At 38.2% G+C, this 25,266-nt stretch overlaps 1 protein-coding gene across 18 annotated transcripts in view; it reads left to right on the top strand.

The window, feature by feature from the left end:
* Positions 1–25,266, top strand: part of DLG1 (discs large MAGUK scaffold protein 1) — a 151,624-nt gene that overhangs the window by 60,504 nt on the left and 65,854 nt on the right. Inside the window, exon 1 of one of the 18 annotated variants that reach the window (XM_071812546.1) lies at positions 1,823–1,961. The exons of 16 other annotated variants lie outside the window; for them this stretch is intronic. In XM_071812546.1, the coding sequence (XP_071668647.1) occupies positions 1,872–1,961 (90 nt within the window). In that variant the 5' untranslated portion in view covers positions 1,823–1,871. Of the gene's footprint in view, positions 1–1,822; positions 1,962–6,229; positions 6,470–25,266 lie in introns of those variants that run through there. One more of the 18 variants, XM_065845096.2, reaches the window with a different exon arrangement.

The following is a 25,266-nucleotide window of genomic DNA, read 5'->3' as shown; positions in this document are numbered from 1 at the left end:
TAGATGCATGCAATGGAATTTCTAAAAATGCTTACAGAGAAATTTAAGCTATCATACTATTAAAAACAAAACAAAAAAAGTCCTGGGACTTAATTGTTTAAAAAACCCCAAGCAAACCAACAACCAAAGGAAAGTAAAGGGTAAGAAAGAAGACCAGTAATTCGGTGATAGTGATGGATGGAGGGTACCAGAAGGATCTCAGAAGAACTTGTGTTCTCATTGCATCACCTCAGTGGAATGAGAGCTCAGGGCTATAACATCTTAATGGAATAATCATCGTGGTACTCAAGTTACAGTCAAAAAGGCAAATAGAATACAAGGAATAGCTGGGGAAGCAAATGGAAATAAAACTGCATTATTCTATCACTCTAGAAATCTGCACTGTTCCTTATCTTAATGAAGAAGGCATTTCAACCTAGAAATGGTTTAGAGAAGAAGAGTAAGAGTGGTCAGAGGAAGTGGCAGCTACTCTGCAATGGGAGATGAACCAGTTAGACTCTGCAGTTCGGGAAAGAGCTGAGACAAGAGATACCAATAAAACTACAGTCAGTAAGGCTGGGGCACTAAAATTAGAAAAACGACTAGGAAACAGTTATTTCAAAAATATAAATTTATATTCTGAAATATAAATTAGCAGGCGATAGCTGTCTTGTAGCCCCTAAACACAGTGATACAGCTTTCAACTACTGATAATCTTTTAGTTTCTGGCTATGCCAATAAGGTATTGCAGTATGCACTGCTTGTCTCTTCTGCCCTTTTTCTTCCACTATAAGCAAGCACCTTTATTTAACTCCTTTCCATTAATCTGTGTGGGGAAAAAACTGCTGGTACAAACGTGCCAATACACACACATGCTTCCTTTAGTGCAGTAGGACCTTCCCCCGTGAACCTGAACCTTGTGCTGCTGAGCTTAACAGGCTCCCTTCTCTTTATCTCCTGGTACGTCTTCCCTCCAGTTTTGCCCGTTCCCTCAAGTGCTTGCCCAGAAGTCTTTTAGGTTTTGTGGAGCTACTGTTAAAAGAGACTTCTCTGTTCATTAGGAGAGTTTTTCTACTTGCAGAAAGCACTGACAGTCTTTGATTTGAGGAGCTATGAAGGCATGTTCAAAAGTTAGCTGTCAAAGTAGTTGTGATTTCCTGTTTGCCACTGTACATTTCCGTGTTTATATTTCCTGTATCATGGTGCTGTCTAATCAGGTAGGTGAGATTACTCTGAAGATGACAAGGCTGTTTCCATGTAGAAATTAAAGGTTAGATGACATGTAATTTGCAAGATTGTTTGATATTTATGATAGCGAGACAGTTGCAATATATTATCTGTTTTTAAATTGAGACCTTTCTAAGGCTTTATGACATCATCAGCAGGATGACAGTACTCCTGGTGTTAGGAGTGTGCCTAGAATAGTGGAAGTTATAAGAAAAACTTGAATGTACTCTCAGAAATATTCAGTTTTAGACTAACTTCACACTCTGGTGGTCACTCCTGAGAGGAGGTGCTCTACAATCTTTAATTAGAATGCCTTTTGATAGGTTACTGTTTTTAAACTTCCTGTAATTGAAGAATATACAAATACGTGCAAAGGCATCAGTTTGTGTCTTGTAGTAAGAAGCAGTTGACCAAATCTGCCCCTTGCTTAGTATGGATCTGTTCAACAAATTCTTGTCAACAGAGACAAGAAAGAAAAACTGTAACAGATGGACTGTGGATTAATCCAAACATTAGAACAACCTAAGATAAAGTAATCAACATCAAGTCTTCTTAATAACTGGTTATACTCTTTTTTTTCCCCGAGATTTCCCCTGAGCTCTCGGTGCAGTCAGGTTCATTTTTATGATTGCAGAAAACCTAAAGAAGCTTGCATTAAACACAGGATGTTTTTATCGGTCTGGCGTGCCAAAAAGATGGGCCGGAGATTCATGAGCAGGGTATGGAAGACCAGGCGGTTTAATCTGCACAGCTTGGTAGGTTGGCTGAGGTGTCATATGAGTAATAATGTAATGGTCTTTTTTGTTCAATATTTATACTAAAATGAATCATTATAGAATAATCGTGCTGGGGTGTTTACTTATAAGGTAGTTTCAGCAGTAAAACATCTACTTTTTATTGGCTATGTAAATCACAGTTGATAAAGGCTATCCTTTCAGTCCTGTCTCTTAAGGCTAAACTGTGCTTTCTAACGTCGTAGCAGAAAGGGTTAATGATTTATTTTTTCACAGTGTCCAATTTGAGTAGTGTACTACTGCGCTTTGGCTTAAAATATTGCATATGCTTGTTAATGAGACTTAAATTTGTTATGCATGTAAAATTTTATTACAAATAGAATTCTGAAAAGTCTAAAAAGTTAATGTGAATTTTATCTACGTTTTCACCAGTGATTTTTGTTCCCCTGCATGGATATTTAAAGTTGAAGAGTCTACATCTGAGTATTTGAGTTCTGCACATTCTTTTGTGACTTTTTTTTTTTTTGTAAAAACCTATGTGCTACTGAAAGTGAGTCCTTGCCATTATTTTAGGTCATTCTTGAATTTTCTCTATTAAGTGTATCAGTTTTTTTCTTGTAGGGTCTGTGCTTATTTCAGCCAATATTCTGTTTAGTGGGATAGTAATGAAACTGACATAAGACATCTCAAAACGCTTTAGGGTTTTAGTTGTTGTTCAAAATGGATAATTGAGATACAACTACTGTTTGCATATACAAACAATTCTTGTTGCTGTGCACTTTTAAATGCAAGGTACAAATGCTGTTTGTAAGGTATGTGCAGGAAAACTTTACCTTGAGATTAAAATACGACATTATGTCATATTTTAACTTGTCTCAGCAAGCTGATAATAAGAATTGGTTCAGATGCAAAATCAGAGCAACCTTATTGCAAATATTTGATGCTAATTTTGAAATTCGGTAACCACTGTAATTACTACACCTTGTTAATTGGCCACAGAACAAATAATATTACTCTACATCTACTACAGATCCAGATACATCTTTCAGTAAATTTGTTAAGCTGTAGAAAGGTATGTGTACTAATACAGAAATCTTAATTATGTGTTGGTTGTTTTTTTGTGTTTTGTTTAAATTATCAGTTCTTGCCTCACAGTGAACAGCGACGTTTTTGTTTTGCTGTGGTGTTTGGTTTTGGTGCAACATCCGGAATATGAAAAAGGGATGGGTGAAGCTCTCAGCTCCCTTTAGGGTTTGCTGAGGTTCCCTGGGCAGACCCCTGTTGTACCTCCTGGCTCCACAGGCCGTCACTCACAGGTGCAATTTCAGATACCACTTCTGTGTTTGTGATTCTTAGATTCTCTCCTTTCTCTGGATACATCCTTTTCGGTCCAAATAGCACTTTCTCTTATTTCTCCCTGTACATGTTTGAATGCTCTTTGAGTTGAAACAAGCCTTCTTGTTTGTGGTTTGGTGTCGTCCTGTTCCCCCCTCCCCCCGACTTCCATCCATTGTTTTCTCAGCTGTATACTGACCTCCTTTGCATTATCCTCATGTTGTATAATCTCTAGAGTTATGACATGCCTTTATCTTTGGGTTACTTTGTAACTTGTAAAAATCAGGATATGTCTCATCACCACAGTACAGGCTCCTTCTAGAAATAACTGCAACTGTGTCTTCTTAGGCGTCAGCAAATCTTGCTCAATACCATTAATACCCATATGGAGTGTAGGTGACACAGATTGCCGGCTTGGCTCAGCAGCATGATTGCATAACCTCTTCCTGAAGTACTTTTCTGGATTTCTGTCTCTGTTGAAATGAGATCATTGTAGCCTCACTTTAAGGAAGGTTTTTGTCCATATGAGCCTTTCCTGAAGTGCTGATTTCTAGTCTCTGACAGTGATGCCACACTTGATAGTTGGGCGGGTGGGAATCATCCTTGAAAGAAAATTAAAACACAGCAAACAACCTCGTCTTCAGACAGATTGATGTAACAGCTAGAAAAATAAGTACTTGGTACAGTACTTGCCCATGTATTGTGGTGTTTCCTTTTTGGAGTTTCAGACAGTACTCTCCTGTGTGACTCGGTTTGAAGCCTATGGAGATACATGTCTCATACCTGTCGAATTGTTAAAGTTGTTTTTGAAAGTTATACTAAGGTTCTTTTGCACTCAGATCTTTTAAAATGTACAACAGTGTTGACATTCAATACCACATGAAGAAAATAAGAAAAAAATGTTTTTACTTTGACTCTTTATAAAAAGACTCGGAATTCAAAACACGTAATCTGCAGCTTGTTCCAAACATCTTCAGTCGTAGTCAGGGATTAAGGAATTTCTCCAGTAATAAGTTCATAGGCATTTTTCTGACTAATTATTTTCTTCAAATCTGGGAAGAGGTCGGGCTTCAATCTTCCCATGAAAAGCTTGTCCATTTAAATGGGTCATTGCATCTGTTATGTCTCAGACATTTCTTTACCTCCATTATTTATCTTATGAACATAGCTTTGAGGACACTGCACAAGTCAGACTGAGTTTCATATGATTTACACTGATAAACCATTGTATTTTATGGATATTAATGAAGTCTGTTTGAAAGATGTACTTGGAATATTTGTATGTGATACATTATTGGGCTCTACTAATGACTAGAAGTGAATGGTGCATTGATCCTATTACTACACTTTTTAATTAATGTACTTGTTGTTATTTCTGCTTGTAATGTAAGCTGTCAGGAAAAAAAATGTTACACAGAATAGGATAGCTATCAATAAGAATTTGTTAAGTAGAAATGTATATTGCACCAGAAAAAGAAGTGGATGGGGGAATTTGGTAATCTCCACTAAAATGTACGTTGTGCATCAGTGGATTTTTAGACTCATGATGTTGTAAGTTGTGGCAGTGTTGTAAGGAACTCTTCTGTCTTCATTCATCATATTGAATGTTTTCTTTATTTTGAAAATGTTTGCCCTGGTTTGTTACGGTTGTAACTCTTAGAGCATTTTGTATAGAAATATACCACATACAGTTCTGATAACTTTTTGTTGGATTTCTGGAGGCAAGCTTGTCCTGAAAACCTTGACACTTAACTGATTTCTTGACTAATCTCTTTCATGTGAGCTGGAGGATTTTTCTTAAAATAGTTTACTGTAAAAATTTGAAGGTGCATTCTGTAAAGTAACTTGAATTTTTGCGATCTTTTCAATGTTTACGATATTATTCTCCTTTGTAACTGTGAAGAGAGCAGAGAAATTGCGCACCTATAGCAGCAATATTCTTGTGATTTGCATTGGAAATCAAAATAATTTTACTGAAAATTTGTTAGTGCAAGATAAGGATTTTATTTTTTTGCTGGTTTTTGTACTTTTGACAAGTAATGTTATTTTTGTATTAGTTATTGGTTTTGTATTTGGAATTTTGGAAATAGATATTACAATCAGGGCACATTAGTAACAGAATAAGAACAACAGAGTGGTGACTTCTGGTCTTTAATCCCGAATCTTCTCACTGGTTAAAAAAACAAGCCAACCCCCCAAAAAACCCCCACAAGAAAAAAAACCCACTTAGACACCCATTGATACTCAGCACAGAATGACTGTGGTGTGGCACAGTGGTATCTTCCCTCTGTAGCTGTTTTATGGCCTAAGGAGGGGGGAAACAAGAAACCAGCAAACACTTCTTCCTTGAATTTTTTTTTCTGAACTCATTGTTAAGGCCTTTTTGCTCTGTGAAACATTTTCAGAAAGACAGAATCAGTGAAGAAGTGCAGTTGAACCGAATGCTCCCTCTTTTGCTTCGGTTCAGGTTTATAATTTATGCAAGCAAGGAGGAGGAAAGATGCGATTGGATCTTTCTGCAGGCAGTGATTGAAACTTGGTTATTTTTGATCCGCTCTCTCTCCACCCAGTAGCTGTTATCATGCACCACCATCCTCATAGCTGTGAATTTGTAATGTTGTGCTGTACCTGCTACCCAGTTTCTCTTAAAAATCTGTTGTCAGCTAGGAAGGAGGAACAAGCTTTCGATCCTGCAGGTTCTGAAAAACGAAAAATAAGGAAAGCATTTGTTTGCTTTTTTTTTAATTTCTCAAGATTATGTTTGTCATAGTAATCACAGGTAGAGAAGGGATGCAGGGCTGGAAAAGCCAGGAAGAAAAATAGCATCAGCTAGCAAGAATTTTGTTTTCCTGGTTTGTAAGCGATGCTGCTGTAATTCTATCTGCATTTTTTTTTTTTTCTGCTCATTCACCACTCAGCAGCTGGTAGGGAAGTAAGACTGCCTGGCAACCACCTGCAGAGCTGCAGAGATGAATTACATTTTCGGAAATAACACACTCCTCTATTCTCGCGCCAATCGAGGCAACACTAGCTCAGGCCACAGTTCTGTAGGCCCAAAGCAGAAGCAGTGGGCAAAGAAAGGCTCCACAGACGAGTTACGGACCGAGCCTTCCCGTTGGCAGCAGATAGTTGCATTTTTCACTCGGAGACATGGTTTCATTGACTGCATTTCTGTTGCTGCCAGCTCCACCCAGGTAATATGCCACTTGTTGAAATTATTGTGTCTGCATGCTATTTCTGACTAGCAAGTAACTAGAAAACAATCTCTTTAAATATGCATGCTTTTGTATGATCTCTGATTCATGAATGGCGTTTTCTGTCTACTTTCATTTTCGTATTTTACAGAGCTCTGTATAATTTTCAGCATTAAAGCATGAAAATGGAAGCACTTGAATGAGAATTTCTTTTTAAGTTGCAAATGGTAAACATCTAAGAAGTTTAGATGTGAGGTATTTTAATGAAATACTGAAAAATGTAATTTGCATTCTACTGCCTAGCCCTAGAGGGGAATAACATAGTTAAGAAATACAAATTTCATAGCTGTAGTAAGATGACAAAATAAAGACCACATATTTCCTGGTTAAGGAGTTGTATTTAAAACAATAAATAATTTGAAGTCTTAGTTATATGCGGCACAACAATTCTAGTCTGTATCCATTTTCTGGGTATTTTGGCTGCTAGTAATCCATAAATAAGATTAAGGAATGCCTTCTTTGCCTATAGAATATACATTTTATAGAGCAGTCTGCAAGAAAAACTTGGTGCTTTTCAACTTGACTGTCAGTCTGCTCTAAGTGATGTTTTCAGTAATCCCTGAAAGTCAGGTGAAAGGAAGCAAGTCAGATTTCAAGTCTCTGAATTTTGGAGTGAGTTTCTAAGGTTGATATTGAGAGAAGTTTAAACTTACTAGCATTAGCACATGAGTATCTCTTTGGATAATACAACAAAGAATGCTGAGATGTCAGCGTTGTTTAAAATGTGAGATTAGATTTGTTTTGCTTACTGTTGAGCTAAATTCAGCTTTAGTTAAGAATGATTGGGTTCTTGATGTCATACAACCTGAAGTACTACAAAGCCTTGTTAAAAAATGAAGTAATATTTGTTACCCTCAGATACTGTAATATTATTAAGATGTTATATCTGTTGGTAATTGTTTCAAAGATGATAAACTGGCACTTCCTCAGGAGGTCTGCTTATTGTTGTCTGGTTTTTGCTTGGGAATTGAGAATAAACATTGAATAGAAAATCTTAGGGAATTTTGATTTTCTTTTTGCAAATATGTCAAAAAGGATCCTGTAGTTTCTGTAATGGGTCATTATACAACTCTAAGTGATGCATTAGTTAGATGTAACAGCTTTTAAGTACTCTTATTTTTTTAAAGACAAAATATACAGTATTAGCCTGGTGAATAAATATTACGGTTGCTCTTCTGTATTTAGTGCTTGGAACGAGTAATATTGGAAGGCCTGAAGCTTGCAGTTGGACTGACTAGTCAGTACTAGAAATGTGATGATAAATAAAATACCGAAAAGCCTCTGCTTTGAGTATGGGTTGGACCAGACAAAGATTGTGAGATCCATTGTAACCGAAGCTGCGATTCTGTGAATATCTCAGTTTTTGTTCTATTTTTCTGCCATGAAAAAGATAGCTTACCTCTGTGGAAACCTGCCAATTTTTTTCATAAGTCTGACAGTTCTTCTGTTATAAAGAACTGCTTATATTCATGGCCAGAAGGAGGGAAAAAATCATGAAGTATTTTGAAGTGCTTATAAAAAACCTTCATGAGCAAATTCGGATGTAATACGCTGAAAACAGAAGAGCTTATTGAAGCCTCTTCCTCTGGAAAGATGCTGCACTGTCCTCCTGCCTTATCCACCCCTTGCAGCTGCTCCAGCCTCAGGGAGGGAAAAAGACATCTAAAGATTGCTCATTGTGGTACAGTTTTGTTTTTCGGGTCTCTTCAGTTTTGTTCTGTGATGTAGTGTTCTGAAAATTCTGGACGACTCTTATTTGTTTGTTTGAAATACATCCCCCTCACTTGAATATAACGATGTTTGCAGAGTCAAATAAATGATTGGACATGATGTACTTCTCCAGCCTTGTCTGTTGAAATTCTACTTGTGATGATGATGTGACATCATGATTTTTAACTTTTACTAAACCAAGCTGATGTTTTTTAAAGTACTGGTCTTCTGCTTTGCTTGTGAATCTGCTACATAGCACCCATTTTTAGCTGTTCCTTCATTTGCTTGGCCTTCTTGGGTGGGGTGGCATGGTGATACTTGCTTAGTTCACTTTGTTACCAGTGAAAGGAAAACACCTGCTGGATGCCCAATCCTTCCCTGGGAGGTGCAACAGGTTCCCTTCTCCCCAGCGATGTGGTGAGAGAACTTCTGTAAAAGAAGGACCTTGGATTTTTAGAGTAGGGTATTTTTTGAGTAGGGAGTCTTGTACCCTAAAGAAGCAAGACAGAAGTTGATGATGGGTACGGTAGCGCTACTTTTTGCTGTATTTATCTCTAGGCTTATGCAAAAGAATGCCTGTGTGCCCCAGTGCCTTGTGGCATGGGGGGCTAGTCAGGACTGTAAACAGTCACAGCACCCTGAGGACTAGCAATCCATTTTCAAACCCTAAATGTGTCTTATTTCCTATTATCACTGCTTTTTAATGCTATTAGAAGACCGAAATCACCCATCTCTCATAGGAAAAAAAGGCAGTGGAAACAGATGGTGTGAACAGATAGAAACAAAGACAGTGACTTTGTCATTGTGACTCTCTGCTTGCGCTCTGGCCTAGCCAAGGTCTTGAGGGTGCTTTGCATGCAACTTCTGGTGGTTGTAGTGATTTGTAGACTTTGCATTGCTTAGGTAACAAGGAGTTCCATGACCAGACATTGTAGTGTGTCTGTAGGGCACCAGTACATCCCACTGGGTCACTACCTGTTCCATGGGCAGTGGTGACCTGCTGTGGGGGCAGTGATGCTGTCTAACCACACCAGCCTCCTTTGAGTCCAGGGAAGCTGATTTAACATGCTCAGGCATTTGAGGCCTTTATTGGTTCTTCTTTCTTCCATCTGCATTCCCTGCGATGAGGAGTTAGTTACCCAATTAGAAGAATTAGAGAATTTGATTAGAAGCTGGTCTTTCAGTTTTTGTCAGCAAATTCATTAATTTCTTTAATAAAAGCCAAAGCCGTGGCATAAAATGGAGGCATGAAAACAAACAGACACCAGATTGATGCTGTCACAAGGGTGAACAACTAAATCATGAGCTTAGTAAATATACAGTTACGCAAATGAAAAATACTGGGTAATTTCAAATGCGGTCCTAACAAGAGATATGCATATTGCATCAACGAAGACAATTGTATCCGGGGCCATTCTTTCCCCCAAAGTCTTTCCAGAGCTCTGAGAAGCACCTGTTCTTGACAGCGAACACAGCTCTCAAGTCTCCGAATGCATTTTAACTGACAGTCGTATTTGGCCTGTGTTGTGCTGCTAATTCAGAAAACTGATTTGTCTGAAACTCATGTGGCATTGAAGTGGTCCTGACAGCAATTCATTTAGGCTATTCCTAGTATGGAGTGTAGTAAAATATACTTCCAGAATTTGATATGGAAAAATTGTTTAGCTCTTTGAATACACTGTACTAATTTATACTGGGTTTTAGGAAAGGGGGGGGAAAGAGGGAGGAGGGGTAGAAAACCCCTCCTAACTACACTTATCCATTTAAAAATCTTGAATTTCAGAGCTTAAGTGCTTCTGAGAGTAGTTTGAGCCCAGTCATTTCTTATCTTTGTTTCTCTTAAGACCTTGATAAAAGTTTAACTGTATGTCATTACTCCTAGAATATTGTTACCAAATTCATTGAAATATTATGAAAATAGTTCTAACTTCTATAAAATGCTGTATGTAATCAGACAACAAAATAGAGGTTTTGTGTTTTCAAAAGATAATTATTAAAAAAAATCAGGCCTCTACCGTTACCCCTTTTTTTATTGTATCTTGCCAGTTTGGAAGCTGCAAAAAATGAATTCTTACAACAATATTTACAATCCTTCCTGTGATTTTGGTATATTCAAATATTTATATATTTATAGACATACAGATAATAATACTAAGACGCATGCTAAAAATGTGAGATAAAACAGTTCTGATGTAGTATGTGGATGTTTAATTGAACAAGCTAATATTGAAAAACAAAAAGAAAAAACAGGGAGAGGTCTTAATGTAAGAAATTAAATTAAACCTGGAACTTGTATCTTGGGCATATCATGATGTGTCACAGTGGCTGATACGTTTTATGAACAGTGTTAAACTTTGGTATGGGTGCGTGGCTGTTTTATCATATTTTACAAGTGGAACTGGGATTTCATTATGGCAGCCATTGCAGAACGTGAAGTTCTTTACTTGCAGGATTTGTTTTATTCAATACATTTCTTTGGATTTAAAGATGTTAGACACTAAAGATGAAAGGACTTACAGGAGTAACTGTAGAGAAGTTTATGTAAGTACATAGAGGAACTGTTGTCATTGTTCATTTTTTATTGCAGACTTTTCCCTGAGTATAAAATTTAGGTGTACGTTGCCTGGAAATCATTGCTGCAAATGTTGTGATGAACACATGAGAAAGCAGCTTTAAATAGTACAGGGTGTTTCAAAAAATGGACCCATTATTCAAAGCAGTAGTGATTTCACATCGGGCCCATCTCTTTGAAACAATCTGTATTTGCTTTGGATGATTTTAAGTGTAAGAAAGCACCTTTTGAAATTTAAACATGAATTTTACTGTATTAAGATTCTTCTTTTTTTTATTTTAAGCTATGTAATATCACACATTTGTAACAGTATGAATTAATTCTATAAGAGGAATGCATTAATACGTGTTCCAGTCAATAAACTGAGAAATAGTAAACATTTGACAACTTAACCTTAAGCCATAAGGGACCGTCTCTGGAACCTTTAGTCATTTTGTAGACATTTTCTAACTGTGTACAGTGGAGATGGAAACATCTCAAGACTGTGAAGTTTGCTTGACATTGTAAAAAGAGATACGCAGTTTTAAAAGCGTATTAAAATCTACAGATCTTAAGAACATGCATAATGAGTCATGTAATGTCACATAGATTGTGTTGGCATCATGCTGGTTCCCTGCTGCAGCCAGTTCTCTCTCCCATGCAGTCAGCCAGCGGGGCTGTGCTGCGCCTTCCCCAGCCCGTGCGTGTGACCAGAATGGTGGCATCTGCAGGGTGTTCCTTCAGTTAATCACTGGCAACTTGACAGCGATGGTAAGAACTGAACTGGTGCTCTGGCGACCTGCAGGCACTGCTTGCTGCCAGGGGGTTTTAGGTTCTGCTTTCACCTGTTCTCTCCCACCTGTTGTGTCTCACAGCTGATAACAGAACTTAATGTTTCTGTTCCACTGTATTTCAAGAAAATTACATTTTCCAGAATGAGTCAGAAATCTGGTAAGCAAAGGAGAAGGGGACACAGAATGTCTTGCTTTTGGAGTGCTGCTGGTACTGCAGGGGCTTTTTGTGCTTTCTGCCTGCATTGTGACCCAGACTCTGAACCTTCAGGCAAGCCAGGCACTGGATGCCCTCTTAATCCATTGTCTTCAGCTAATAACTCAGGTGGACTAACAGGGCCTTGCTGTATGAAGCCAAGTGCATGGAAGTCTGTGATAGAGGTAGGACTCTTTAGGTCTGTTACATAACTTTGCTAATTTATTTTATATTGTGATAGTTGCCTTCTCAGTTGAGGCTTGTATTGATTGACAAAGTGTTTTGAAAGTCAAACACAGGCCAGTCTGTCTTTCACCAGCTGTCAGCTCCCTAAACAGCTCTAACACAGCTCCTGTGGTATAGCATTTCTGTTTTGCTGCCAAAGCTGCTGTATATGTTTCAGTTAATACAATTATTGAGTAAATGACCGTCTGACAGAACCACCAAATCCAAAATGGACATCATCTTCTTCCTGTTCTTCTATTTTAGTCTACAACAGTAAGAGCACTCTGAATTATGATTAAGGGTATGCAGGATGTTTCTTTTAGTTTAAAAAAGCTGATGCAACAGAAATGTCGTAGATGTTTTTAGAAAACATGACTTTGACTTTCAGAATGATCTGCTGACATGTCAGGTGTTGTGCAACTTAAGACACTTAAAATTTATATGCACCTCGAAGTATTAAGCTTTGTGTCCACAACCTTTCTGGGATTTATAGTAACTCAAGGAGAGAAACTGTTGTCTTGTAAAACAAGATAAATAGAAATCTTTATGTGCGTACTAGCTGTGCGATCTCTTTTCAGAAGGGCTTGATTGTCTTTTCTAGAACCTCTGTTGGGGCCAGTGCTTTCCCCTCTACTCCAAAAGAGGAGGTACTTGAATTTGTCTTTTATAACAACTAGTTGTTAAAATTTTTGGTGAATTTTTGGTTCTCAGAAGTGGTCCTACCACGTGTAAACTGTTCGTTAAGTAACCTCCTAGTCCCCAGTAAGTAACTTGTATTTCTCTGTTCCTTCCTTATCCTCTTCTGAGCCTCATAGTGTAATTTTTGTCATGTTGTAACCAGTGATTCCTCCTTTCGTATATGTTATTCTACCATCTCCGAGACTGGATTTCTTTATTCTGCTAATACATCTTGAGACCTACATAGTACTGTGTATTGTTGTTGTTTATATCTCGACACTGAGTCAGTCTCTGAAATATTTCCATGCATGGAAGCACACATGTGCTCTGGAGCTGTTGTAAAATGGCAGATATGTGCATCTGTAGATCCCTTTATAAAAGATGCCTTTGCAAGGCATGAACTCTTTGTGACTAGGGGTACCTGTTTGGGCTGTGCACACAACTTTTGCCATTGCAGGGGCTGACAGTCTTTGTGAAGAATGTGTCTTTCACTACTCTCCCCAGGAGTGAGTTCAAATTCATGTTTGCCACGCTACTGTTTCCTGAAGTTCAAGCACAAGCATGATGTGAAGCATTTCCGGTACAGTTTATTTTGCATTACTTGGACAGATCCAGAAGAGACAAAAGTATCAGGGAAACATCAGCCTCTTCCATGTGATGCATATCATGTGCAATTGAAATGAAGTGTCTCATCCTTGCTTATATAGTGTAACCACATCATTCACACTTTGCTTATATAATGGCTCTGTAACAGATGGGTCCTGGAGGATGCTTTCCTCCCTTGTGGAAGGATGCTTCCTTTAATGCTGTTTCTAATGTACCTTCCCAAATTTCATTCGAGTGACGATGGCACAGTTCTGTATAAGATTTCAGATATGCTTAAAGATTTCTCCCATTAGAAGACAAGACAAATCCTTCTGATCAGTTTGGGCTGTTCCTGCAACAACTGCTTTGCTAACCAAGCACTGTAACAAATATCTAGCAGGTGTAAGTCTAAAAGGGCACCATAGTTGCAATGCTCATCTCAGGGATACAGGCAACAGCAACAAGAATAGTATCAAATACATCAGTAGACTTTGAGGAGGATGTGACCGCCCTGTCAGATGCCATGTTCACGTTAAGCCAACACTCAGTCCCTCCAGTTTGTTCCTTACAAAATGAATAGGAGCAATCCTGTTTCACATCAAGGACTGATAACCTTGTGTTATCTGCCAAGGAAGCTCAGAAAGGATCTGCCTTTTCTGGTTTTGCCCGAAGTAGCATTAGCAACAGTCATTTCTACACCACTCAAAATAAATCAGGTCAATATTCTCCCTGAAAGTAGTCCGTCATTAGGAAAAAAGTCTACTCTTTGATATACTCAGAAAGCTTCAGTGTCTTTTAAACTATACGTTTGTTTACTTGGGATCATCACTGGCCACTTCAAGTGCTCACCTCTTGCATCTGGCTTGAGTTTCTTCCAGGAACTGCTTAGACTCCAATAAGCCCAACAGTGCTTCTGGACTCTCCTGAGCTGTGCACGTTCTCTATACCTCATTGACGTTTTACAACCATTACCTACTGGAAGCTGCTGCTAGAGTATATGCTAAAGTTCTTAAAGTGGTGTGTTAATCTCCATTTGACCAATGTGGATGATTCTTATTTTCTGATGGGTAGAAGCCACCTGTTCCACATTGATGTGAATTTAAGAAACACTATTACTCATTTTAATTTGGCGAGGTGGGGTAGGAGGAGGGACTTGTTTCAGTAGGTTGTGATCCTCTTTTCCTACCTTTTTTTGTTAAGATCCTCTCATGTACCTTGACTATGTGGTGGTTTCATCCCCTAAAAAAATGTGAGGGATCCCAAAACATGTACAGTTCTGTCACTTGATTTTTGAAAGATTTAAGCTCCCTTCGATCTCTCAGGGTTTTGTGTGCAGACACACGCAGACACGCACAAAGCCCAGTATCAAAAAAGCAGTCTGAATGACTGCTATCAGTGTAGAGCAAAGATTCCCTTCTGTGTTTATCTCTTGTAATTTACAAATAAATATTTGCCACCAACCCAAGCACTTCTGGACTTGTTTCGCAGCTTGGTATTCCTCAGGGTGTCTCTGTGCTGTTTATTGCTGTTCATGTGACTTTGGTTGTCAGTATTGAATTTCATCTGGCTGCCTGTAGCCCAGTTCTCTGATGTATCAGGCTTGCTCTACAGCTTGTCTCTTTGCATTTGCTACTCTTAGAGTTCTTTTGTATTTAGCTGCGCATGATGATGTAGTTGAGCTGATGTGTTCTCCTGACTGATAACAGACATTTATGGCTCATTTTGTTTCTCTTGTAAGCTGATCTTGGCATTATGAGTTCTCAGTCTTTTGTTCCATTAAACTGCTTCCAATGCATGTTCTAGTCCCTTGCAAGTCTCTTGTGTGAAATGATACATATAAGCAGTGATTTAAATAAAAACAGATCACCTTATCTGTGTTTTTTGTAGAAAAGAAGAGGACAAAATAGTTTAAATTTAGTTTTGACACTGGTAACATATAAATGCTTATTCTTTTTCATGCCATTGTAGTCCTTCTGAGTCTTATTTTTTTTAACTTACTGTTGGTTTTTAAGCTGTATTGAAGTTAGTATTATTGTTAGAGACTAGTGTCTATGTAGCTGTGTCAGTCTTCTAATATGACTTCACATATTTTATGGGATGCAGGAATAGCACAGGATTTTTCTTTGGCCATGGAATTTTCCAGTTCTTCTCACTGCTTTTTGTGGTGTTTACTGGAAACTGCTGTACCATGGGAATGTTTTAGATGAGTCTTCTAGCCTTTCCTCCTCTGTTCTGTTTTTTAGTGCTCCTTATGTTGTGTTTTATTTCTTTACTTAAAATCGTTATTCTAAGACCGATGCCTGTTAGCTCAGCAACCTGTATCTTGTCCCTCCCAGGTAATAACATTTGTTTTTTGTAACAGAATAGGGAGCAGAGTGAAGATTGCTTGTGCTTCTCGTGCACAGCAAACTTAATTTAGTAAGGAAATTGTAGTTGTTTTTCTCAGGTAACTTAGATAACTACCTAGATTTGACTACCAAGTGTGATGTAGCAGGCGAGAAGGGAGTCAGCTTTCCCTTTGGAGAAGGAGAGAGGGAAACCTCTGCATTCTGTCTGTAGCGTGTGCAGTCTCCAGTTTGAAATCCTGACCTGAAAAGAGGTCCTGGTAAATTTGGAGTATTCAGAAAAGGGATTATAACTGTAGGTTTTATTCAGGAAGACCTGCTTTAAAATGAGAAACTTAAGAACCTCTCCATAGTTTATCCAAAGGAAAGTCAGGAGATGATTTGGTCACTATACGTATATACACATATAGATTTCAGAAACTAGAAAACTATTTTATAGAAAAAGGCATCTGTATTCCAAGTTCGGAAACTGAAGCCAGACAGAGAGAAAACTGAATTTTAGTGAAGGATATTAATATAATAATAATTTCAAAAGCTTAGTGGGACATGATGTAATTGCCAAATCAGGGTAATAAATGAGTATTTCCTATGTAAAAAGCATAGTGACAATGTTTGTATTATACTTAAAAATGTCAAAATACATCACAGAATCTCTTATTCAACATTTAATATAATGCTTTAAACTGTTGGAAGCTGGAAAGCAGTTTCTATTATTTTAAAACTCTTATTACATCTCTCTACTACTGTTTTTAATTTTTTTTGAACGCTTTTGTTCCTCTTTTTAAAAGATGAACACCGTGGGGGAAAATTGTGTGTACAACTTTTCAGAATTTTAGCACATTAAGCCTCATCACAGAGCAGCAGTTGAGGAGTTAGATGCTAAATCAAGTAGTATGCAAACTGGCTGTGGCATAGTACTGATCAAAATGGTGACAGTGCAGATCTCGGACTTATATCCCCAGGTAAGTGTGTAATGCCAAAGTAGATGCCTGTCTCTGAGCAGAGAAGACCAGGCAGGGCTGTCCTACCTTTGAGCGTGGAGTAGTTCTTATGACTTATTTTACCGTATTAAAAAAAAATTCAGGTGTCAATAGAACAGAATTTAAATTAATGTGGTAACAGGCCCAGGTGATCAATAGGAGATGACATTTATTCAGGATTTCTTAAGGAACTTGTGTATAATGTGGCTGAACTGTCTGCAGAGTTGTGCGTGACCTTTTTATTTGAACTGTCTGGATATTTGTAGAATAAAATTTTTTAAAAAGGCAAATACAATTCCCTTTTTAGGATGAGCTAAGCTGTGTTCTCTGAGGCTACAGCTGAGCAGGTCTCATTTCCTTATTGTACAAACTCTGAGAAATTCTTTATTATTAAAAAAGAATTAACAGGTGGAAGGATAAACAGATATTTTGAGAGATGTCAGCTTGTGTTTTTAAATGGAAAATAAGGATTTGCAGGTGCTCCAGACTTCTTCGAAAACAGGGAACATGTAGATAAAAATCTGCATTGGGAACATGTGGTCGTCAGGTCGTCATAATTACAGAAGTCTTTGAAAATAATGAGTCCTGGATCAAAGACCATTAAATTAATGGTGCCATGAGATAAAGGGGATGGATATTTTGTAGATTTTCCATTGATTAAAACAGATCTCTTGATCCGAGACTGGATTCCCAGGAGGTTGTGTTTGTGAATGGTCAGTGGGGGAGGGGAAGGTGTGAGGCAGAGGCATGTGATTGATTTTTATTTTTAATTATTTTTATTTTCAGGTTGTCTAGCTGCAGAGGACAGCAGACAAAAGTGAATGACTGAGCATAAAAATAGCTGGTGACATTCATTGTACAGTAATGAATGAGGAACAGATTTAGAAGGATAATCCTGCATGTGTGCATATAGCAATAGGCTATAAATGAAATGTTTCTATTCCAGAAAGAGATTTTGGGATTGTCACTGATAGTTCTGTGGAAACGTCACCTTAATACTCTGCAGTGGTGAAAAAGGTAAATGAAATGTCGGTATTACTGGAGAAATAGAGAATAATACAGAATATGACACCGAGTATATTTCTTTTATATCTGTATTTTGTATGGCATTCCATTTGCATTGTCTTAGAAAGGCTATAGCTTAAGTAAAAAAAGGAAAATGGTAGTAAAATGTTAGGAGGAATAATCCAGTTACCTATAGGGACAGTTGATTTAAAAATAAACAACAACAACAAAAAAACTCTGAGGGAGATGATGATAGAGACTTATAAAAAAATGGAATTAAGAAGGTTCTCAATTATAAATGATTTAAGTTCTCTAATTCCAAATCTGTCTCAAGTATTTTGTAAAACTTCTGGTAAGATTGTGAAGGTCACTGTGAGAAAATGCTATGCAGAAGAGAAGGTTCAAAAAGAGAATTATTTCAAAATGCAGCTAAATGGGCTTGCACAGAGCAGGTGGCTGTTACAGGAAGACCTGGACTGTCAGGCTTTCAGGTGGTTTTCTGGGGACATTACTGGGGACATGTCTAACTCCTACTTGACCATCTATCAGGTCTCGCTGTTATTAAGGTCCTTGACCAGTTGGTCTTTGCTCTCATCTGGTATGGCAGTTTTTACTGTTTGTGTGAAGTGCATTTTTTAATAGAGAGAGATGTGAACTATTTGAATGATTATCTGTGTCTGTAGTGCATTGTGTTATTTGATGTTTCTGGATAAATTACACTAGGAAAAAAACTGGATAAGTCTCTAGGGGATATTGTGAAGTTTGACGATAATCTGAGTTAAATACAGGGAGTAGAATCTCAGTTTCTGGCCTTTTTGTGTCACTCGGCAGTTATGATCATCTGACCCAGAAATCTCCAAGTCTCCTAAGAAAATGCCATCTGATGGATTCATCCCCTGAGTGATGTGTCAGTCAGGAGATGATCGGAGCGGCAGGAATCAATCCTGAAATGTATCTGGGATGGACTAGTGGTTAGATTAACAGTTTCAGAGAATATGATCAAGGAAACAACAAGTAACAGGTGAATTGTCCTTAGGCATGGCTAAATTAGAAACATTGTCGTTGTGTCTTACTGTGCTTTTTCTAAGGACAGTAGATGCGTTGCTGTGCGTCTCACACAATCATAAAATCTTCTTGTGTCCTAATGTAATAGGGAAATGGCAGAAGTGCTGGCAGTTTGCTTTTGTCCAGTGTGAATTTTTATACCATGCACTGTTACTTTCGCCTCCTTTCTTGACACCTGTTAATTTGGGTGTAAGCCTCAGTAACCAGCATAAAAGATGAAGAATTTCGAGTGTTTGTATCCTAAAGAATTCAAACATTTCATTGTAGATTAGGCATTTTGATTATCTGAACTAACTGGAAACTGGCAGAAAATATTGTGTGAACTAGTATCCTGTCAAAATTAGACCAAAAAAAATACTGGAATTAAAGTCATAACTCAAGAAGAGCTTACATTGTTTCACGTATTTGAAGGTATTCTGAGAAACTTAGGCTACTTCTCAACAATATTTATTGGTGCCCACCTTTTTCAGATCAGTATAGTTAATGTTTCTTTTATCCGGACTAAATGAGGCGAGGATGTGCCACACAAAACATGGCTGATGGATGCTTTTGTGTGATACCAATACAAAATGCTGGGTTTGTGTGATACCAGGTCTTCCCTGGCACTGAGGCAGGAAGGTAAGTCCTGCATGTCAGGTCTGACTTGTGCAGAGCTGTGAGTGTCACCGCTCTGCTCTGTCCCACAGGGGATTTGCCGCCCTACTTGGGGGCTGAACCTTGTGCCCTGGCTCCTGTGTCTTTGTCACAACTGGAGAGTCCTCACAGAAACCGCAGGGAACTATGAAATGACTTCTGCACCCAGTTTGAATACACAAGAGCTTAGTTAGCTCCAGTTTAGTTCCAGTTGTAGCTGACTTGGCCTAGTTCCAGTTCATGAGAAGGATGGGCTTGTTTTTGGTTTTGTGTGGAACCCGGAGCGACTGTCTCAGGTCTCCTGCTCTCCACGAGCTGGGTGTGGATCCACCACAGCTCTGCTTGTCCATGCATTGACCAAATCTGACTTGCATTTCTATGTTGAAATTAACCCGAAATCTAGATAAAATGGCATTGGATAATTACGGACCATAAATCAGTTTATCTGTAAACCTTGTTTTTAGAAACACGTTGGTTTGAGTCAACACTGTAAACTTAAAATCGTACATAAATGTTTGTTTTTCCATTGCAAGGTTGCATAAGGCTGTATTCTTTCTGAACTTATACTGAAAAGTGCTATAGTCTTTAGAAGTGTTTAGCAAACAGCATTGCAAGGCAAAAACAAAACAAAAAAACCCCAAAACCCAACCAACCAAAAAGCCCACAAACCAAACTGTCTGTCTTTACTTGCGGATTGAAAGTTTGCTCAAGTAATGCTAGGCATTAAACCTGTTAGAACTCCTGTAGTATTTTAATTTTCTGAAGACAACGAGTGTTTGACATAACACAAAAGTTGCCTATTTTGCTGAAATGTTGCAGAGCTCCTGTGACTCATTCTGGAGCCTGGATGTGTTGTATAATGGTGCTTATTTTGAGATTGTATTGTAACTGTGTGTTGTCATGGAAGCAAGTCTGAGGAGCTTCCAGTGTTTCCATGGTGTAAGAACGGATAAAATCAGACGAGGTACCCAGCTCATAATTGCATGGTGAAGATTTGAGCCTTAGATCTGAGCAATAAAAAGGCAAAGCATCTGGATAGCAATGTAAAACTGTCAGAACTATAGTGAAAGTCATAGTGTAGGTTTGGGAAGGATTCAGCATGTCAAAAGATAAAATGCTAATGCCACTTTTGTAAATGAAGTAAGGAGTGGCTTTAGTATATATCCGTGTTATGTGTAAATCAAGTTCTTAATTTTCCAAAAATTTGTAACGTTTGTGTCTTGAAAAAGCTAACGGATTTTAACTAATGGGCAGCTATAGATGGCTTTTCTTGTGTGGTTTTCTGTTTGCTGTTCATTAATGTGAGGTAAATTACTTTCTGCTCATGCTCAGTGTTTTAGGGATTTTTTTTTATTTATTTTTATAAAGATATTTTAGGGCAAATAATAGTATATTGCTTACAGAATAATACAATAGTCAATAAAATAATAAATACTTGCCTTGAAATGGAGAGTTCGGGCTTGGATTCATTGGCTTCCTTCAGATCACTTCATTGCTCTTTGTTTTAACACTGTACCCTTAAGTACTTTGAGGGCAGTGGGGTGCTCTAAGTCTATCTGAATATTTCTTAGCTTAAAGGAAAAACAGATCATGCTGTAGATTAGATAAGGTTTGCATGCATCATTTTAATATTTTACTCAATTTAAAAATAAATCCCCCACAAAAAACCCTTTTGAGCAGGAGTAGTGGGATAGTTTGGAGAGTTAGCTGTCAGATTTCTAGTATTGAAAGAGATTGCTTCCTAGTATCAGAGCTAGATAGATATGCCACTTTTGCTATTTAAATAAATTATAAAGGACAAAATAGTCATGCTGTATAGGATTTAATTAGTCCCTGAAAAATTTAGGAATTATTGGAAATAATGTCTTCCAAGAGCTTATAAGGATTGTCATACCTATTAAAGCATGTAAACAGTACCCAACCTTTATTGTTGTATTTTGATTTAATAGTGTTTTCAAGAGTGAACAGAGTCTATCGCATCTCAGTTTCCTATCACAGCTTATCCTTTCTACTGTGAATTTCAAATACTAAGATATTGACACCCTACAGCTGCCATTATTTTTCTATAATAAAGTCTTAGAGCACATTTTCTCTTTGCCCAGTGTCTTTCTGTTGCAAATTAAATGCATTAAATTTGTTCTCAATAGCACTATATGAACCCAAATGAGGAGCCTCCGAATTGTGTTTTGAGCTTAGAGTGCTGGGTTGCTTGGTGAATGCAGATGACTAACGTGCTGCAAAGGGTTGAATGCCAGACATTCCTTTACCATTTGAAAAACAGAAGTCACAAATTACCTTTATTAAAACAAATATTAACTTTGTGTACATTTTATATATTATGGATTTGGAATATGACTGAGGTTCAACCAGTTAAGCAGTCCCTGGGAGATTTGGCAGGACAGATTAGTTTGCACTAAGTAAATCTTTCTGAATACCAGACATAAGAAGTGGACGGTCCTGATCTCCTGTGTATGAAACGGTGTATGCGATGTTAAGTCAAGTCCATAAGGTTCTGTTTTGAAATCCTGACAGACAGAGGAGAGGCTGGTTGCTCAAATTGTTTCTATGTGCATGGGATTCTTACCATCTAAAGTTTTAGTTGTCAAACCACCACTGGATACTGTGTGAGAAAGCTACTGAGAGTCTCTAGTTCTAAGTTCCCCCTTTCTTCTTTGTGGGTATCCATTTACCTCATATGCAAGGCTCTACTTTTACTACGAAATAGAATTTCATTGCACAAACTGCTGGACAGTCTGTCTTGTCTTCTATTATTGCAAATGGTCATAGCGTTCCTTTTTTTTAAATTGAAATTGCTCACTAGGCCTCAGCAAGTCACTGCCTTTGCTGGTTAACTTCTGCTTGGGCAATCATGTTGCAAATTGTTCCTAACTGCGTTGTTTTTGTAGATGAAGACTGCAATAAAGAATTGACAGTAAATAAATCGCTTATTTGTCTTTTAATCACTTCAGGTCGTTGTTGCCATCTGTGATTTTTCTGATATTCTGCTGTTACTGTTTTTCCCCTTCAATGCTATTTGTTTCTGTTTTAAGTTCATTTGAGTTCATTGTAAAATGCTGTGGGCTTTCAGGAGGAAACTAGGTTAGAGAATCAATTTGTTGACTGAGTTTAAAAAAAAAAAAAAAAGCCAAACCAGAGAACTCCTGCAGTTCAGACATATCTGGCTGTCGAGGGTTTAGATTGTGGGGTGACAATAAAACACTGGCAGATGTATCGTTAACCTCCTCTTCCCCCACTTCTCACTAAGGACAGGCGATTGGGAGGGAAAGAAGGACAGAGAGAAGAGAGTTAGAAAAATTGAAAACGTTTTACTAATGCTACTAATAAGAATAGAGAAAATAATACAAAATATATAAAACCAATCTTGAAAGTCGCAACAACTGCAGAGCCGGCACCCAAAGTCCTGGATTGGACTCTGCAGCCAATCAGAGCTGGATTCAGTCTGTCACTAGGCCTCAGTTTGCAGGGATGACTAGCAAGGTCCTCTCCTGATGTCAGCCATAAGCAAAAGGGAAAAAGAAGAAAAGGGATGAGATCCTCATGATCTCCTACTCTATATGAGGTATTCACGTGAATGGAATGTTATACACAGGTGGTCAGTTTCTTGGTCACCTGTCTCTCATTGCCCCTCTCATGAGATTCCATCCATGCTTATCAATAACTTCACATTCCATTGCTCTGTTTACCAAAACATGTATCTGGTTCTCCAGGAAAATGCAGCTGATGTGAAGGCTTGAGCTGACAGGCAAATTCACTAAAAGAGAAACTTGGTTTTTAACAAAACCAGGACACTAGCATGCTAGCTGTGTCTTTAAAATAGTGCTCATGGAGATATGATGTTCAAGAGCAATGGTTTATTCTGAAGAAAGTGAGATCTAAAGTAAAGTCACAAGCGTTCAGACTGGTCCTTTTAATCTATGAGAGCTGGGTGGATAAGATTTTCCTTTCTGAGATCCAGAGAAACTTTCCTGTCTTTGTTACAGTACTTGCCTGAACTGAGGTTACAGCTCCAAGATGGCTTGTCTGTCCTCAGAATCAATTGGTAAAACTCTTATGTACTGACCTACCCATCTTCACATACCCTGACAGGCTTCAGGCTCAGCTTCTGTCCAAATTCTCCTTGGAGAGACCTGGGTAGCATCCTGGTGGAGACCTAGGTATTTTCATTCCTTCATCCTTTTGAAGCCATGGGAATGAGTCTTTGTTCCATCGTGGGAAGGAACAGGGAGAGCCCTTCAAGGGGCAGGAGGGTCAGAAACCCAAATCTGAAGCCAAAAGTTCCTCATTCTTGTGTCAGTGCAGAATGACAGGCAGGCTTAATTGTAACCACCCGTGGGCTGAGGCCGTCATAATTAAGCTTATCTTTAACACTAGCCAGACTCTTTTAGGGTCTTGTTTGTGGTAAATCAATTTATTGTTAAAAACCAGTATGGAGTACACTGACTTGTCTGAACAACACCTCCATGCTCATAAAGTGTACAGGATCCAAATGTAGTCACAAATGTATAAGCATGAGTGGTTAGAAAGCTGAAAAATTGTGTGTATTTAAATAATCTGGTTTTAGCCACTGTATATGAAATAGATATGTTATCCATATCAAAACTGGAGAGTTACTGTCCTGCCAAGCTGAGCTAGGTGTCAGGTGAGTTTAAGTGGGAAGTATATTTTTAAAGCACAGTAACGGTCCATTGGTTGGAGAGAACCTTTCTCACCTGAAAGAAATCGTAAACCTGTAGAGAGGGAAAATCTTGAGTCATACTTGTGTTAATAGTATTTTATATTTTTGTGGTTTTGCTTCCTATCCTGTTTTTGACATATTTTACCCTCTAAGACTAGCTGATCAGCAGTGGGCAGTACTTGTACCTGGGTGCAACTGAGTCTTGTCTTTGCAGTTCTCAGAATCCAGATACATAGAGTGTTTTAACAAGTCTGATTGTGTTATATGCTGTTTTGATTTATGAATATTATTTGGAATGTCAAGTCACTACTTAAGTGATCACTTCAGTTCAGAAAGTTCTACACTTTTTTGGCTCTTGTGAAACTTGGCTATGTTTTGTTTCTGTGAAACACTGTTTTGGAAGTAGGGAGATATTTGTGATATGTTTTATTCCCAAATGCCCTTGATGCTACATTTTGTTTAAAGTCCTGGAGAAATACTCTCAGGAAATAGTGCGTGTCTTCAGTGTCTTGCTGAGCAGCCCAGGTCCCTGGCACTTTGGTCCTGAGGCCCTGCCCAGCCCAACCCCCAGAGATGGTGCATCAGAGTTAATTCTGACAGTGTGCTCAGATGCTCGGGGCAGTGTACAGCTGGCATGGGTTATGGATGAGGATGGATGGCAGTTGTGTTTTATTCTTACCAGTGCTGGACCCCAGAAAACAGCCTACAAAACCCTGAAGGTATGTTTAGTCAGTATTGACTTGAGTGATTTGTGAGGAAGATGGATGCAAAGTTCTTAAAATAGCAGGCTCACTAGTGAAATATCCTGTGGCGTTCTAGGATGGCCTTCAGAGTAAAGATATAAAACTGCACTGCCAGACCTTAAATTATATATCTCTAGAAATAACTATGCCATTTATATTCAGCTTTGTGACTGGGTATTGAATTGAAGTTGTTTCTTCCTACCACTCTTCAAGTTTTGTTCACTTTGGAAGATTTTTTTTTTCCTACTTGCTCCTTGCGTTACCTCTTCTTGAGGTAGTGAATATGGGCTTGTATTCATCAGTTGTGTTAAGAGGAGCTGCTTATTTTGTGGTATCTGCTTGAAGGCAATGGAAGGCGTGAAGTATAAAATTATTTTTGGAGGATTCTCCTAGCTATTAGAATTGCTTTTTGAAGTAATGAAGGTTCGTTATTGAAGCTTTGAAAAACCCCTTTGTTGTAGATAGACATAGCTGGTCAAATTTTAGTACTGTTTTCCCTTTCCATAGGTATTGTTGTTATCCAGCTGTTGAATG

The sequence above is a fragment of the Patagioenas fasciata genome, chromosome 9 (assembly GCF_037038585.1).
Source record: "Patagioenas fasciata isolate bPatFas1 chromosome 9, bPatFas1.hap1, whole genome shotgun sequence".
Taxonomy (NCBI): domain Eukaryota; kingdom Metazoa; phylum Chordata; class Aves; order Columbiformes; family Columbidae; genus Patagioenas; species Patagioenas fasciata.
Note: the sequence above shows the minus strand (reverse complement) of the source record. Positions and strands in the feature narration are given on the sequence as shown.